Raw genomic sequence first — 16,979 nt, forward strand, 5'->3', positions numbered from 1 at the left:
GTGTAGGGGGTCACCCCACCCCTTAAAAACTCCCCAAATGGGCATATGGCCCATCATAACAATATGAGACTCGGTTTGTTTGTTTGTTGTTTGTTTAGAAAAAGGAAACATAGGTTATATAATTTTTAGGTATCGGAGGGTGGCTGTTGAGCTGAAAATTTGCACAGATTGTTTTTTTTTTTGTGTATTGGCAGATCAAGTTCGAAGATGGGCTATATCGGAGTATAGCTTATTGTAATCCCGATCCTACGATTTAAGGTCTAAAGCCACATTTATTATTGGTGCTATTTGGCACAGCGAGTTACGTTAGGCCTCACGATATGTTTGTTGCATATGACCTAGATCTCTTCAGATTTTCATATTCCTGTCATACAGACCGATCTCTGGATTTTAATGTTTTGGGCCCATATAAGTTGCATTTACTATCCGATTTCGCTGAAATTTGAAACAATTAATAACATAAGGCCCCTTAACATCGTTGCTAAAGTTTCTCCAGATCGTTTCTGATTTGGATATAGCTGCTATATTGACCGACCTCTCGATTTAAGGTTTTGGGTTTATAATAGGCGCATTTATTGTCCGATGTCAGCGAAATTTGGGACAGTGAGTTGTGTAAGGCCCCTCTACATCTTTTTCCAATTTGGCCCAGATCGGTCCAGATTTGGATATAGCTGTCATATAAACCTATCTCTCGATTTGAGGTTTTGGGCCCAAAAAAGCTGCTTTTATTATCGGATTTCGCTGAAATTCTGGACAGTTAGTTGTTTTAGGCCCTTAGACATTCTTGTTCAATTTGCCCCAGATTGGTTCAGATTTGGATACAGCTGCCATATGAACCAAAACTTCAAATCGAGAGCGATTTGAAGTTTTGGACCCAAAAAATCTGCATTTATTATCCGACTTCGCTGAAATTATATTAGGCTCCTCGACATCGTTGTTAATATTTGTCCAAATGGATCCAGATTTGGATATAGCTGCCACATAGACCGATGTCTCGATTTTACGTCTTGGCCCATAATGGGCGCATTTATTATCCGATTTCGCAGAAATTTGTTATAGCGAATTGTGGTATGCTCCTCAAAATCCCTGTTCAATACGGTTCAGATCGGTCCAGGTTTGGATGTAGCTGCCATATATACCGACCGCCCAATTTATGGTTTTAGGCCTATAAAAAGTGATTTTTCTAACTGATTGCGCTGGCATTTTTCACAATGAGTTTAGTTAGGCTCTTTGTACCTCGTACCGAGTAGTGTCAAGTTTGGGCTGTGTTTTGCAAATAACTGCCATATGTACAAATCTCTCGATTTAGACTCTTGGGACCATAGAAGCACGTTAGTTAGGGGATTTTGCTGAAATTTGTCACGGCGGGTTTTGTAAGGTTCTTCGACATTCGTGTTCAATATGGCTTAGATCAATACATATTTAAATATAGCTGCCATACAGACCAATTTCCCGATTGAGGGTCTTGAAACTATAAAACGCACAATTAGTGCTCAATTCCACTAAAATTTGGAGTAGTGAGCCTTGTTAAGCTCGTCGATATCCGTGCCCTGTATAGTTCAGATCGGTTTATTTTATTTGGATGTAGCTGCCATATGCATATACCGTTCAGCAGATTTTACTTCTTGGACCCTTATATGGCGCAATTCTTATCCGATTTGTTTGAAATTTGTCACCGTGGCATCTACTATTGGCTTTAACATCCAAAGCTAGTATGGCCCGAAACGGTCAATTTTTTATCCATTATCCTTTGCTTGCCTATAAAGAGATGCCGGGCAAAGAACTGGACAAATGGGATCCATGGTAGTGGGTACCCCAGATTCGAGCCGGCCGAACTTAGCACGATTTTACTTTTATTTTGACTTTGTAAAGCTCTGTTAAATAAATTAGTTCAACAACTTTTTTCCCATACTCTCCAATTGATTAAGGACTCAAGAGAAAGTTTATTTTTTTATGTTTCTATGTTTGCTTTTCTTTTTTGAGATTTGGTTAAAGGCTTCCAGTCACAGTTACAAACTTAAACAAATCCTTAGTCCTTTGACCCACAGAAGCACACTTTTTAAATGTGTGCCATAAAAGGATTCAAAACATGACGGAAGAGGATATGGCAAAAAGCAATAAAACATTCGTAGAAGAAATTCCCTCAATATGTGCAGGTGCCATTGGCCTTTGTTGGAGTGTGTGTGTGTGTGAGGGGATGTGTGCGATGCTAAACCATTTTGGTTAACCCTCTTCGAGTTCAATTTCCAATTTTGATTAAAAGTCTCGGGATTTATGCATGGTCGAGTAGAATTGCCCAAAAACTAAGCTGACTGACAATGTGTAACGCCTTTTGCTTTTATGTTCAGACAAAATGCCACCATACGTTCATTGTCCAGATGGCCATGTGTGGAAAAGGCAATAAAGAGCTCTAAGTGAAGTGTTGTGATTTGTGGAGTCCTTGGTGAACACGTTTGTGGCATATGGAAAAAATAAGGCAGCAGCCAGTACATCCAAAAAAGAATTTTTTTTTTTATTTTTACAATGGAAGAAAATCTTAAGAAGGCTCAAACTTAAATGTAAGAGGCTAATATTCAATTTGGGAGGTAAAGTTTATATTTTACTCTCTCTTCGAAGATGGGCTATATTGGACTATAACTTGATATAGCCGCCATATAGACCGATCCGCCGATTTAGGGTCTTAGGCCCATGAAGTCACATTTATTATCCGATTTGGTTGAAATTTGGGACAGTGAGTTATGGTAGGCTCTTCGACATCCTTCTTCAATTTGGCCTAGATCGATCCAGATTTGGATAAAGCTGCAATATAGACTGATTCTCCGATTTAGGGTCTTGGGCCCATAAAGGCCACATTTATTATCCGATTTTAGGACAGTGAGTTGCGATAGGTCCTTTGACATATTTCTTCTATTTGGCCCAGATCGGTCCAGATTTGGATATAGCTGTCATATAGACCAATCTCTCGATTTATGGTTTTGGACCCATAAAAGGCGCATTTATTATCCGATTTTGCCAAAATTTGGGACAGTGAGTAAGGTTAAGCCCCTCGATATACTTCTGCAATATGTCACTGATTGGTCCAGATTTGGATATAGCTGTCATATAGACCGATCTCTCGGATTTAGGTTTGGCGCCATAAAAGGCGCATTTATTGTCCGATGTCGCCGGAATTTGGGACAGTGGGTTGTGTTAGGCCAGCCGATATCCCCCTTTAATTTGGGCTAGATCGGTCCAGATTTGGATATAGCTGCCATATAGACCGATCCTCAGATTTAGGGTCTTAGGCTCATAAAAGCCACATTTATTATTCGATTTGGCTGAAATTTGGGACAGTGAGTAAGGTTAAGCCCCACGACATACTTCTGCAATATGGCACAGATCGGTTCAGCTTTGGATATAGCTGCCATATAGACCGATCTCTCGGTTTTAGGTTTTGGGGCCATAAAAGGCTCATTTATTGCCCGATGTTGCCGAAATTTGAGACAGTGCGTTGTGTTAGGCCAGCCGATATCCTCCTTTAATTTGGTCTAGATCGGTCCAGATTTGGATATAGCTGCCATATAGACTGATCCTCTGATTTTGGGTCTTAGGCTCATAAAAGCCACATTTATTATTCGATTTGGCTGAAATTTGGGACAGTGAGTAAAGTTAAGCCCCCCGACATACTTCTGCAATATGGCACAGATCGGTTCACCTTTGGATATAGCTGCCATATAGACCGATCTCTCGGTTCTAGGTTTTGGACCCATAAAAGGCGTATTTATTGTCCGATGTTGCCGAAATTCGGGACAGTGAGGAAGGTTAAGCCCGTTGACATACTTCTGCAATATGGCACAGATCGGTCCAGATTTGGATATAGCTGCCATATAGACCGATCTCTCGATTTAAGGCTTAGGGCCCATAAAAGGCGCATTTATTGTCCGATGTTGCCGAAATTTGGGATAATGATTTTTGTTACGCCCTCCGACATCCTTCTTCAATTTGGCTCAGATCGGTTCAGATTTGGATATAGCCGCCATATAGACCGATCCTCCGATTTAGGGTCCTAGGCCCATTAAAGCGACATTTATTATCCGATTTGGCTGAAATTTGGGACAAAGAGTTAAGTTAAGCCCCTCCATATATTTCTGCAATTTGGTCTAGATCGGTCCAGATTTGGATATAGCTGCCATATAGACAGATCCCTTGATTTAAGGTTTTGCGCCCATAAAGGGCGCATTTATTATCCGATGTCACCGAAATTTCAGACAGAGTGTTAAGTTTAGCGCCTCCATATATTTCTGCAATTTGGTCTAGATCGATCAAGATTTGCATATTGCTGCCATATAGACCAATATCTCGATTTTAAGTCTTGGCCCCAAAAAAGGCGCATTTATAATCCGATTTCACTGAAATTTGACACAGTGACTTTTGTTAGGCTTTTCGACATTCATGTTGTATATGATTCAGATCGGTTTATTTTTAGATATAGCAACTAAAAAGGACCAATATTTTGTTATACACAATTGAATAATGACTTGTACCGCTTAGTATTTGGTTCAAATCGGAACATATTTCGATATAGCTGCTATGGGACATAAGGTAAGCAATTTTCTCCGGATTTTGATGAAAGGTGGTTTACATATATACCCGATGTGGTGGATATGTAAAGTTCGGTCCGGCCAAACTTAATGCCTTTTTACTTGTTCTTTTTGGAAGTTAAGTTTTTTCAGTATTTAAACCGCACAACAAGCCGATAACTGCCTTAGGTGTATGTCCGTAGTAGCATGGGGAGGATGGGAATCTACCCATATTGCCCCACTCGGTAAGCATGACCTAATTGGCCGGTCTTGGGTTGTGGGGCGGGCCCCCGACACTTGGGGTCAAATTGTTCTATCAAGTTCGTACTCTTCTCTTAGCTACCACTCATTTGATAACACGAGTTATCCAAAGGTCATTTTTACCCCCTTTTAGTCCATTCTTATTTGTTCTCTAAAAAAAATTTAATTGTATTAAAATCTCTTTAAACATTATTAAAGAAAAATAAAATATAAATTCTGTAATATATTCCATCTTTTCTTAACGACCTTAAAGGCAACGATCCTTATTTAAAGGTCTACTTCAGCTGCACAACTTTTTTTTTTTGCTTCTATACAATAAAGAAAAATTAAGCCAGTTTTGCTTTGCGAGCATGCTAAAGAAAAGAAAAAAAACCTTCTGGCCCTGACATAGAGCCTCTCATATGGTGCCCACGGCCTCTGACTCTATCAATAATTTGAAATGAAATGAAATCCAATAAAAGCCTATAACCGCAAACTTTTAATTTAATATTTAAGTTGGGTGAATGCTTTTCCATAGAGCTGCTGTTATGTGTGAGCCATAAAATGAAACTTTTTTTGTTGTTTCGTTATTTTGCCGCAAAGTGCAAAGCAAAGAAAAATAGCCCAAAGAATTTTTTGTGGAAACATTGAGATGAAATTTTATTTCGTTGCACAAAACAACGAAACGAAAGGAGAGCTATGCTTTGCCTATGGAAAATATTTATAAAGTTTTTTTTTTTTTTGTTTTTTGTGGCGAGGGTAGGGGGTCAGAGTTGAAGAATTAAATTTAAGAAGTGACAAATGTCTGGTAGGGGTTCCAAGGGTGTATACAGTCGCTTGGCAGGGACCTTCATTAGAATATTTGATTGCAAATATCCCTAGACTGAGTGAAATTTTTTTTCTTTGAAGTTGTTTTTTTATTATTCTATTTCTCCTTAAATTGTGTTTCTGTGTTATGTGTTTTTAACAGCCGTTTGTGTTTATTTGAAAAGTTGGCAAGGTTAAATATTTATTGAACACTCATGTCATGTATTTCAAGACCGACGAGACCACACAGGTTCAGACATATGATGCCATAACATAAATTGAATTGGAACTTTTTGTTTGTATCTTCTGTGTTCGAAGATGTTGTAGAAAAAAAAAATTGCAAAAAACTGAACCTTAAATGTACTTGGCTTTAAAATTGAAAGATGATGTCTTAAATTTCTATAAAAAAAAATAAAAATTCAAAAAGAGGGGCAGTTAAACTCCCTGGGTAGTTTAACTACAAACACAATACCCTAATTATACCCTACACCACTACTGTGGTACAGGGTATTATAACTTAGTGCATTTGTTTGTAACACCCAAAAGGAAGAGAAATAGATCCATCGATAAGCATGCCGATCGACTTAGAATCACTTTCTGATTCGATTTAGCTACAGGTCGCAATTTTCATCCGATCGTCTTCAAATTTGGTATGGGCATGTCTTTCGGCTTAGAGACGAAGCCTTTTGAAATTGGGAAAAATCGGTTAAGATTGGGATATAGCTCCCATATATATGTTCGTCCAATTTCCGGTAATACAGCAATAAAATGTTCATTTGTTAACCAATTCTCTCGAAATTTAACAGGAAGGATTTTCTTATGACTCACAACATTAATGGTGAATTTCAGAAATATCGGTTCAGATTTGGATATAGCTCCCATATATATGTTCGTCCGATTTGCAGGAATAATGCAATAAAATGGTCATTTGTTAACCGATTCTCTCGAAATTTGACAGGAAGGATTTCCTTATGACTCTCGATAATACTGGTGAATTTAATAGAAATCGGTTCAGATTTGGATATGGCTCCCATACATATGTTCCTCCGATTTGCAGTAATACAGCAATAAAATGGTCAATTGTTTACCAATTCTCTCGAAATTTAACAGAAAGATTTTATGACTCCCAATGTTACTGGAGAATATCACAGAAATCGGATCAGATTTGGATATAGCTTCCATATATATCTTCGTCCGATTTGCAGGAATAATGCAATAAAATGGTCATTTGTTAACCCATTCTCTCGAAATTTGGCATGAAAGATTTTCTTATGACTCTCAATATTACTGGTAAATTTCATAGAAATTGGTTCAGATTTCGATATAGCTCCCATATATATGTTCGTCCGATTTGAAGTAATACAGCAATAAAATGGTCATTTTTTAACCGATTCTCTTGAAATTTGGCAGCAAGGATTTTCTTATGACTCTCGATGTTTCTGGAGATTTTATTAGAAGTCGGTTCAGATTTCGATATAGCTTCCATATATGTTTTAGTCCGATTTGGAGTAATACAACAATCAAATGGTCATTTGTTAACCGTTTCGTTCGAAATTTGCCAGGAGGGATTTTCTTCTGACTCTCGATGGCGTATTTCATAGAAATCGCCCGATTTTCACTCCTAGACCCACTGCAAGCGCATTTCCTCGACATATCCATAAAGTTTGGAGGAAATCGGTTTAGATTTAGATATAGCTCCCATGTATTTGTTCATCAGATTTTGGATAATTTATTGTCATTTGTCACCCGTAGTTATTACATTTTGAACATATATGCTTTGCTCGAAATTTGATACAGGAATTTTAATAATCTATCTGGATACCTCCGCTGAAGTCCATCAAAATTGGTTCAGAACTAGATGCAACTCCCCCTTTTGTATTTGTAGGGTAGGTGTAGGGTATTATAAAACTTCTCTCCAAAGAGGTTTCGCACTGTGGCTCGCCGTTCGCACTCGGCTATAAAAAGGAGGCCCCTTATCATTAAGCTTAAACTTGAATCGGACTGTACTCATTGTGAGAATGTGAGATGTTTGCCCCTGTTCCTCAGGGGAATGTTCATGGGCAAAATTTGCAATTTATATGGTATTAAAAAGGTGTAGGGTCATGCCGACTTTATAATACACTACAATACCTCTAGAGGCTCAAGAAGTCAAGATCCCAGATCGGTTTATGTGGCAGCTATATCCGGTTCTACACCGATTTAGGCCATACTAAGCAGAGTTATTGGAAGTATTGTAAAAAACATCTCGTGCAAAATTTCAGCCAAATCGGATAGGAATTGCGCACTCTAGAGTCTCAAGAAGTCAAGACCCAAAATCGGTTTATATGAGAGCTATACCAGGTTATGGACCGATTTGAACCATACTTAGCACAGTTGTTAGAAGTGATACTAGAACACTATGTGCAAAATTTCAGTCAAACCGGATTGCGCACTCTAGAGGCTCAAGAAGTCAAGACCCAAGATCGGTTTATATGGCAGCTATATCAAAACATGGACCGACATGACATTACAATCCCAACCGACCTACACTAATAAGAAGTATTTGTGCAAAATTTCAAGCGGTTAGCTTTACTCCTTCGGAAGTTAGCGTGCTTTCGACAGACAGACGGACTGACGGACGGACAGACAGACGGACGGATGGACGGGCAGATGGACAGAAGAAGCAAAATCGGGAGATACGTTTATATGGGAGCTGTATCAAGCTATTGATCGATTCAGACCATATTGAACATGCATGTTGAGAGTCATGAGAGAAGCCGTTGTACAAAATTTCTGCAAAATCGGATGAGAATTGCGCCCCCTAGAGACTTAAGAAGTCAAAATCCCAGATCGGTTTATATGACAGCTATATCAGGTTATGGACCGATTTAAATCACGCTTAGCGCAGTTGTTGGAAGTAATACCAAAACATCACGTGCAAAATTCCAGTCAGATCGAACGAGAATTGCGCCCTCTAGAGGCTCAATAAGTCAAGACCCAATATCGGTTTATATGGCAGCTATATTAAAACATTAACCGATTTGGCCCATTTACAATCTCAGCCGACCTACTCTAATAAATAGTATTTGTGCAAAATTTCAATGGTCTAGCTTTACTCTTTCGAAAGTAAGCCTGCTTTCGACCGACAGATAGACCGACGAACGGACGGACGGACAGACGGACGGATGGACAGACAGACGGACAGACGGATGGACGGACAGACGGACGGACGGACAAACGGACAGACAAACGGACGGACGGACAGGCGGACAGACAGACGGACGGACGGACAGACGGACAGAAGAAGCAAAATCGGGAGATACGTTTATATGGGAGCTGTATCAAGCTATTGATCGATTCAGACCATATTGAACATGCATGTTGAGGGTCATGAGAGAAGCCGTTGTACAAAATTTCTACAAAATCGGATGAGAATTGCGCCCTCTAGAGACTCAAGAAGTCAAAATCCCAGATCGGTTTATATGACAGCTATATCAGGTTATGGACCGATTTAAATCATGCTTAGCGCAGTTGTTGGAGGTGATAGCAAATCACAACGTGCAAAATTTCAGTTATATCGGACGAGACGCATATTTCGAGGTGTTACAAACAGAATGACGAAATAAGTATATCCCCATCCTATGGTGGAGGGTATAATAAGGTTTTGTTTCCTTCTTTCTATTGCGCCGAGTTATCTAACTTCAGTAAATCATATTAACTCACCGTACGCATAAATTCAAACTTTAATTGCGCCGCCTAATGAATTTATGATGTCCCTTAAATTTTATATGAGGCGTTAGTAAAAATATGCCCATTAACACCAACTGAAACACTTCAGCAAAAAAGGGTTAAATTAAATTATGTTGTTATTAATATTAATTAAAAATGAGTTGTATTTTTTTTTTTGTAATAAACTTTGCGCGACAATCTCGTCTAGTGGTAGGGTGTTGAAAACTCATAATTGATATAATTGCCAACAATAATATGAACCACGTGGTGGTTCATTATAAAATGGGCATTGAAACTTTAATAAGGTTTAAATATAAAGAGCTAGCTGTCAATTGGTTATTATGAATTATTTATTATATTTGAAGTGTTTTAATGCCATTGGTGATGGAATAAATATAATAGCTTTTATGGAAATTGTAAATATGAATCATATTCGCAAACTGATAACTTAATTACATAAATAGTTTGCTTATATAAATTCATATTTTATATCCACCTGCTTAGGATTGAGAGTAAAATGTTCCAGTTATTCTGTTTATGACACCTCGAGATATAGGTTTGCGACCCCACAAAGTATATAAAGGGTAATTTTTTAGCTTTTATCTTTTTGACATCACTGGTTTAAACGGCTCACGTAAGTTTCGTGTTTTGTTTTACCGTCAAACATCTTCAATTTGGTCTATAATTAAACCATGAATCGTCTTACAAACGAACAACGCTTGCAAATTATTGAACTTCATTAACAAAATGCGTGCTCTAATAAGAAAGTTCAGAGGGCGCTACTTGCATTTTATGGACGAAGTTCATTTTTTTCTCAATGGGTACGTAAAAAAGCAAGATTGTCCATTTTGAAGTGAAGATCAGCCAGAAGCACTGCAAGAGCTACCAATGCATCCAGAAAAAGTCACAGTTTAGTGCGTGTTATGGGCTGGTGACATCATTGGACCGTACTTCTTCAAAGATGATAATGTAACTGTGAATGGTGATCCCTACCGTGAGATGATATCCAAGTCTTTTTTTTGCCCAAAATGTAAGTGCTTGACTTGTATGACATGTGGTTTCAACCAGACGGTGCCAAATGCCACACACCACGCGTAACAATGGACTTATAGAGAGGCGAATTCGGTGAACATTTAATTTCATGTTTGGGACCGGCAATTGACCGCCTAGATCGAACGATTTATTGCCTTTAGACTATTTTTGTGTGGGGCTATGTTAAAGCTCATGTCTATACAGACAAGCCCCAATTCAATTGACGCATTGGAAGACAACATTGAAGCATTTATTCGTGAGATACCTGCAGAAATGTTGGAAAATTGGACTAAGCGGTTGCCCCATTTGAGGCGCAGTCACGGTCAAAGTTTGCATGAAATAATATTCAAACTTTAAATTATATGGACCGTACTATTGATTCAAATGAAGATTTCATAAATTCTTATGAATTTTATGTGTTTTTTTTTTTTTTTTTGAAAAACTTTCCAATAGCTCTTAAAAAATCATCCTTAATAAGATTTGTTTTTGTTGTTTTGCCACACATCAAAATCCAAATTCAGCGGTGGTTTTCCCCTCCTAATGCTGGCAACATTTGTGAGGTACTAAGCCATGTAAAAACTTGTCTCCAAAGAGGTGTAGTACTGTGGCACGCCATACGGACTCGGCTATAAAAAGGAGGTCCCTTATCATTGAGCCTAAACTTGAATCGGACAGCACTCATTGATATGTGAGAAGTTTGCCCCTGTTTCTTAGTGGAATGTTCATGGGCAAAATTTGCATTTTCAACCTGTTAAGTATATAAATTCTTGACCGTCGTAAAAATCTAAGACGATCTTGCCATGTCTGTACATAACGTCCGTCTGTTGAAATCACGGCCTTCAAAAAGAAAGATAATTAAATGAAACTATTTTTTGTCCATTAACAGATTACGTTCAAGGATGGGCTATATTGGATTATATCTTGATATAGCCCCCATATATACCGATCTGCCATTTAAGCCAAATTTATTATCCAATTTCCCTGAAGTTTGGCACATTGTGTTTTGCCAGATTCCTCTGCATTCGCAACGAGCATGGTCAAGATCTGCCTTTATTTGGATATAGCTGCCACATAGGCCGATCTTCCGATGTAGGATTTTGTGCTCATCAAAGTTGCATTTATTATTCGATTTGGCTGAAATTTAACATAGTACTCTATATTTGGCTTTTCGACTTCCGTGCCCAATATGGTTAAGATCGGTCTATATTTGAATATATTTGTCATATGGACTTCTCTCCCCTTTTAAGGTGCCGAGCGTATAAAAGGCTCATTTAATATGCTATCCGCTGAAATTTTGACATAGTGACCTATGGGACCTCACATAGGTCTCTATGTCAAATTTCATTATTCGCGTTCAATATGGTCTATATTTAAATATAGCTGCCATAAAGACCAATGCTAAAGTCTAATATTCTGTCTTTCAAACTTGAACAGTGAATTCTATTTACTTTATACCACGCAACGTTCGTGCCGAGTTTGGTCTAAATTGGATCATATTTCGATGTAGTTACTATGGTTTCATAAGTGATGCATTTTTGACCAAATTATGTCGAAGGGTGATTAACATATATACCCGTGGTGGTGAGTATCCAAAATTGAGACCGGCCGAACTTAACCCATTAAGAACGAATTTGTAGAAAAATGCCCGTAAATACAGTTATCTCAGAAAAGTCTAGCTCGAGTTGGAAAAGAGGTAGCGAAATTGGGATAAGCATAAAGTACACGAACTAAAATTGTTTAGCAAAAATTTTTCCCGTCATATAAGGTCATGATTTGTGCGAAAATTGGCCACTCGAAAATCGAAATTTTTTAATTCCACAAAAATCCAACTAAAATTTTCGTAAAATTCTTAGGAGTAAGACTTCTGAAAACTATTTCAGTGTTTTGTTGCATGCTAAGTTCGGCTGGGCCGAATCTTGGGAACCCACCACCATGAACTCTGCTAAAATATTGGAGCTATATCCAGTTATAGACCAAACTAGACCGTACTTGGCGCAGTTGTTGAGAGGCATAACAAACACTATATGCAAACTTTCACCCAAATCGGATAAAAATCGAGGATTGTATGGGCTAAAGAAGTCAAATCGGTAGATCGGTTTACATGGGAGCTATATCATGTTCTTGACCGATTTGAACCGTATTTTTCTCAGTTGTTAGGAGTCATCACAGAACACAATGTGCAAACTTTCAGACAAACTGGATAAAAATCGCGGGTTGTTAGGCTGAAGAAGTCAAATCGGAAAATCGGTTTATATGGGACCTATATCAGGTTCTCGACCGAATTGGACCATACTTGGTACAGTTTTTGGAAGTCATAACAGAACATTGTGTACAACATTACAGCCAAATCGGACAAAAATTGGGGTTTCCGGATGCTCAGCAAGTGAAATCGGAAGATGGGTTTACATGGAAGCTATATCATGTCATAAATCGATTTGGATCGTACATCGCTCAGTTATTGGAAGTCATAACAGAACACCCTGTTCTAAATTTCATCCAAATCGGATGAAATTGAGGCTTCCAGGAGCTCAAAAAATCTCGGGAGAACGGTTTATATGGGAGCTATAACAGGCTATAAACTCGTTTAAAAACCCCATATATATATTCTTGATCGCCATGACATTTTGAGTCGATCTAGCCATGTCGGTCTAAAGCACGCTAACTTTCGAAGGAGTAAAGCTAGCCGCTTGAAATTTTGCACAAATACTTTTTATAAGTGTGGGTCGGTTGGGTTTGTAAATGGGCCATATCGGTCCATGTTTTGATATAGCTGCCGAATTCGGTTCTTGACTTCTTGAGCCTCTAGAGGGGGCAATTTCTATCCGATTTGGATGAAATTTTGAATGAGGTGTTTTGTTATGATTTCCAACAAGTGTGCTGTATGGTTTAAATCGCTCTATAACCTGATAAAGTTGTCATATAAACCGATCTGGGGTCTTGACTTCTTGAGCCTCTAGAGGGGGCACTTCCCATCCGATTTGACTGAAATTTTGCACGTAGTGTTTTGTTATGACTTCAAATAACTGCGCGAAGTATGACTTAAATCCGTGCATAACCTGATATATTGGGTTGCCCAAAAAGTAATTGCGGATTTTTCATATAGTCGGCGTTGACAAATTTTTTCACTGCTTGTGACTCTGTAATTGCATTCTTTCTTCTGTCAGTTATCAGCTGTTGCTTTTAGCTTGCTTTAGAAAAAAAGTGTAAAAAAAGTATATTTGATTAAAGTTCATTCTAAGTTTTATTAAAAATGCATTTACTTTCTTTTAAAAAATCCGCAATTACTTTTTGGGCAACCCAATAGCTGCCATATGAAACTATCTGGGGTCTTGACTTCTTGAGCCTCTATAGGGCGCAATTCCTATCCGATTTGGATAAAATTTTGTATGACGTGTTTTTCTATGACTTACAATAACCGTGCTAAATATGGTTTAAATCGGTCTATATCCCGATAAAGCTGTCATATAAACTGTTCTAGGGTCTTGACTTCTTGAGCTTCTAGAGGGCGCAATTCCTATCCGATTTGGGTGAAATTTTGCATAACGTGTTTGGTCATGACTCCAAACAACTGTGCTTAGTTTGGTTGAAATCGGTCTATAACCTGATAAAGCCGTCATATAAATCGACCTGTGGTCTTGACTTTTTGAACCTCTAGAGGGCGCAATTCCTATTCGATTTGGGTGAAATTTTGCATAACGTGTTTGGTCATGACTTCCAACAACTGTGCTAAGTATGGTTTAAATCGGTCTATAAGCAAATATAGCTGCTATATATAAACCAATTTCCCATCTTTATTTCTTGAGCCTCTAGAGGGCGCTATTCCTCTCCGATTGGTCTTAGCATACGTGTTCAATATGGTATGACTCGGTCTATAGCCTGATCCAGCTCCCCTATAAAACAATCTGCCGATTTTACTTCTTGAGGCCCTAAAGGGCGCAATTTTTATTCGATTTGGTTGAAATTTTACATAACAACTTTTATGGTCTCCAAAATTTAATTCAATCGAACCTTAACTTGATATACAATAGCTCCAATAGCATATGAATTCTTTTTTTCCTTGGTTTGTCTAAAAAGTGATACTGGGAAAAAAACTCTACAAATGCGATCCATGGTGGAGGGTATATACGATTCGGCTCGGCCGAACTTAACACGCTTTTACTTGTTACTTTTTATTGCATTATTTTGAAATTTCGACTACCAACTCGTCTTGATAAAACAATAGCACATTCCCTTCACTTAGACTATACACTTTAAAAATGTTCCCTTTTTACTTTATTTCAGATGTTGGTGAAGTGGTTTACATTGTGCCTTGCCGCAATGCTCTTCCTGCTGGCCCATGGCAGTGATAGGAAATGCCCCATAGAGTGTAGTTGCGGCATAGATGAGGAGAGACGTTTTCAAACCATATGTACTAAAGGTATGCAAACTTCCCTACCCCTTCCTTTCCCTTTCCAAAATGTTGAATTTTAATAGTATGTTAAATAATTATCCATAAACACACCAAGGGAAACATAGAAAATGGGCAAAAATAAATGGCAAATAAGCAAGAAATGAAGACATTAAGAAACTCAAGAAATTGCAAACGGAAACGGAACTGACAATAAACAGAAATAATTGAAATGTTAAAAAATCGTTATACTCTTGCACAAGGAAAATACAAAAAGGTGTGGCGGAAACAACGCCGGAAGGTAGTTGAATGTGTTTGTGTGTTATTACGTCGGTTTTTTTTTGTTCATACAGGCCTCGTGGTATATGCAAAAGCGAAAAAAGAGGGAGAATTAACCGAAAAAGAAACGAAATGGAAACTTTCCTTATTCGATGCCAGGTAAAAGGGTGTAAACCATTTAAGAAACAATAACAAGCGCATTCAGTGGGTATATAAACCATTGAGGGATGTAATTAATTTCAATAAAATGGCTCTTAAATTTAATTTGTATTCGTAGCGGATTTTTTTTAAGAGAATGCAGCCTGATATCAGAAACTACTGTGAGTTTGCAGCATTTATTGCAGATGCTGACAGCATGAGAGAAAAAAAATACACACATCGATTCTCCAAACAACAACCATGAATCCATTGTTCAATATTTATACAGGCCTCTCTATGCATGCAAAATCTCCTTTGAATCCTTTAAAAGCAAAAAACCTTTCGGGCACTTCGGAAGTTTGCCGCAACTTGCAAAAATCTGTTCGCAGATTCACAGGAAAAGTGCACGTGATTTCCTTTTTTTTTAGCTTTCAAGGCTGATGCATGAATTCAACGATCGAAATATTGAAACGAATGCATGATAATTTGTTTTCTATATGATGCACCTGGTGCAGATACAAAAAGGCTGCGAAGAGGAACAGTTCGACAAAAAAAACGTGCAAAGTGTTGACATCCTACAAAAGCTCAATAAGATGACAAAAAAAAACTGAATCCATCAAATGGAAAGACGGACGAACCGGATTTTTAACGAAACGTGGTTAATATATAACTGAGGTGTTGGGTATCGAAAGTTCGGCCCTGAACTTTTTAATTGTTTTTCAAATTATTCCCTGGTTTTGACTGATGACCCAAGATCGGTTAATATGGCAGCTATATCAGGTTATGGACCGTTTTAGACCATACTTAGCACAGTAGTTGAAAGTGACACCAAAACACCACGTGCAAAATTTCCGTCAAATCGGCCGAGTGTTGCGCCCTCTACAGGCTCAAGAAGTCAAGACCCAAGATCGGTTTATATGGCATCTATATCAATACACGAACCGATTTGAACCGTACTTAGCTCAGTTGTTGGAAGTGATACCAAAACACCACATGCAAAATTTCAGTCAAATCGGACTAGAATTGCGCCCTCTAGAGGCTCAAGAAGTCAAGACCCTGTATCGGTTCATAAGGCAGCTATATCAAAACTTTGACTATTTGAAACATAGCTTAGCTCAGTTGTTTGAAGTGATACCAAAACACCACGTGCAAAATTTCAGCCAAATCTGATGAGAATTGCGCACGCTAGAGGTTCAAGAAGTCAAGACCCAAGATCGGTTTATATGGCAGCTATATCAAAACATGGACCGATATGGCCTATTTACAATCCCAACCGACCTATACCAATAAAGAGTATTTGTGCGAAATTTCAAGCGCCTTGGTTTACTCCTTTGAAAGACGGACAAGGCTAGATCGACTTATTATGGGGTCTCAGACGCATATTTCAAGGTGTTACAAACAGAATTACGAAATTATTGTACCCCCATCCTATGGTGGAGGGTATAAAAATGTTCTGTGGGGGTTATCCCCTTATGGTAGGCGCCCCATTAGCCGAGTTTGTAGCGTGCTCGGATTGCCAAAGGGGGGTGGTAAGTTCGATTCTCACGTGAAACCTTAGTCTATCGCTACTGTGGTATCACAATGGACTTAAAATTGCCTAAGTGAGTCCGCAAAGGACTGTCACTCTTACCTAACCTTACCTCCAACCTCTCCCCCTAACCAAATGCTGTTTACATTTGTGAGGTACACTTCCAAGTTAAAACTTCTCTACCAAGTGGCATCGCTATGCAGCACGCTGTTTGGACTCGGCATTAAAAAGAGAGGTCCCTTATCATTGAGCGTTCAATTTAATTGGACTGCACTTATTAAAATGATTTATTGTCGCTGTT

General features: G+C 38.4%; 1 protein-coding gene across 1 annotated transcript in view; it reads left to right on the plus strand.

Annotated features, from left to right (window-relative positions):
- Positions 1-16,979, plus strand: part of LOC106088611 (carboxypeptidase N subunit 2) — a 202,906-nt gene that overhangs the window by 120,737 nt on the left and 65,190 nt on the right. Inside the window, exon 2 of the mRNA XM_059365083.1 lies at positions 14,628-14,763. Coding sequence (XP_059221066.1) covers positions 14,628-14,763 — 136 coding nt within the window. The remainder of the gene's footprint in view (positions 1-14,627; positions 14,764-16,979) is intronic.

Source organism: Stomoxys calcitrans, chromosome 3 (assembly GCF_963082655.1).
Source record: "Stomoxys calcitrans chromosome 3, idStoCalc2.1, whole genome shotgun sequence".
Lineage (NCBI taxonomy): Eukaryota > Metazoa > Arthropoda > Insecta > Diptera > Muscidae > Stomoxys > Stomoxys calcitrans.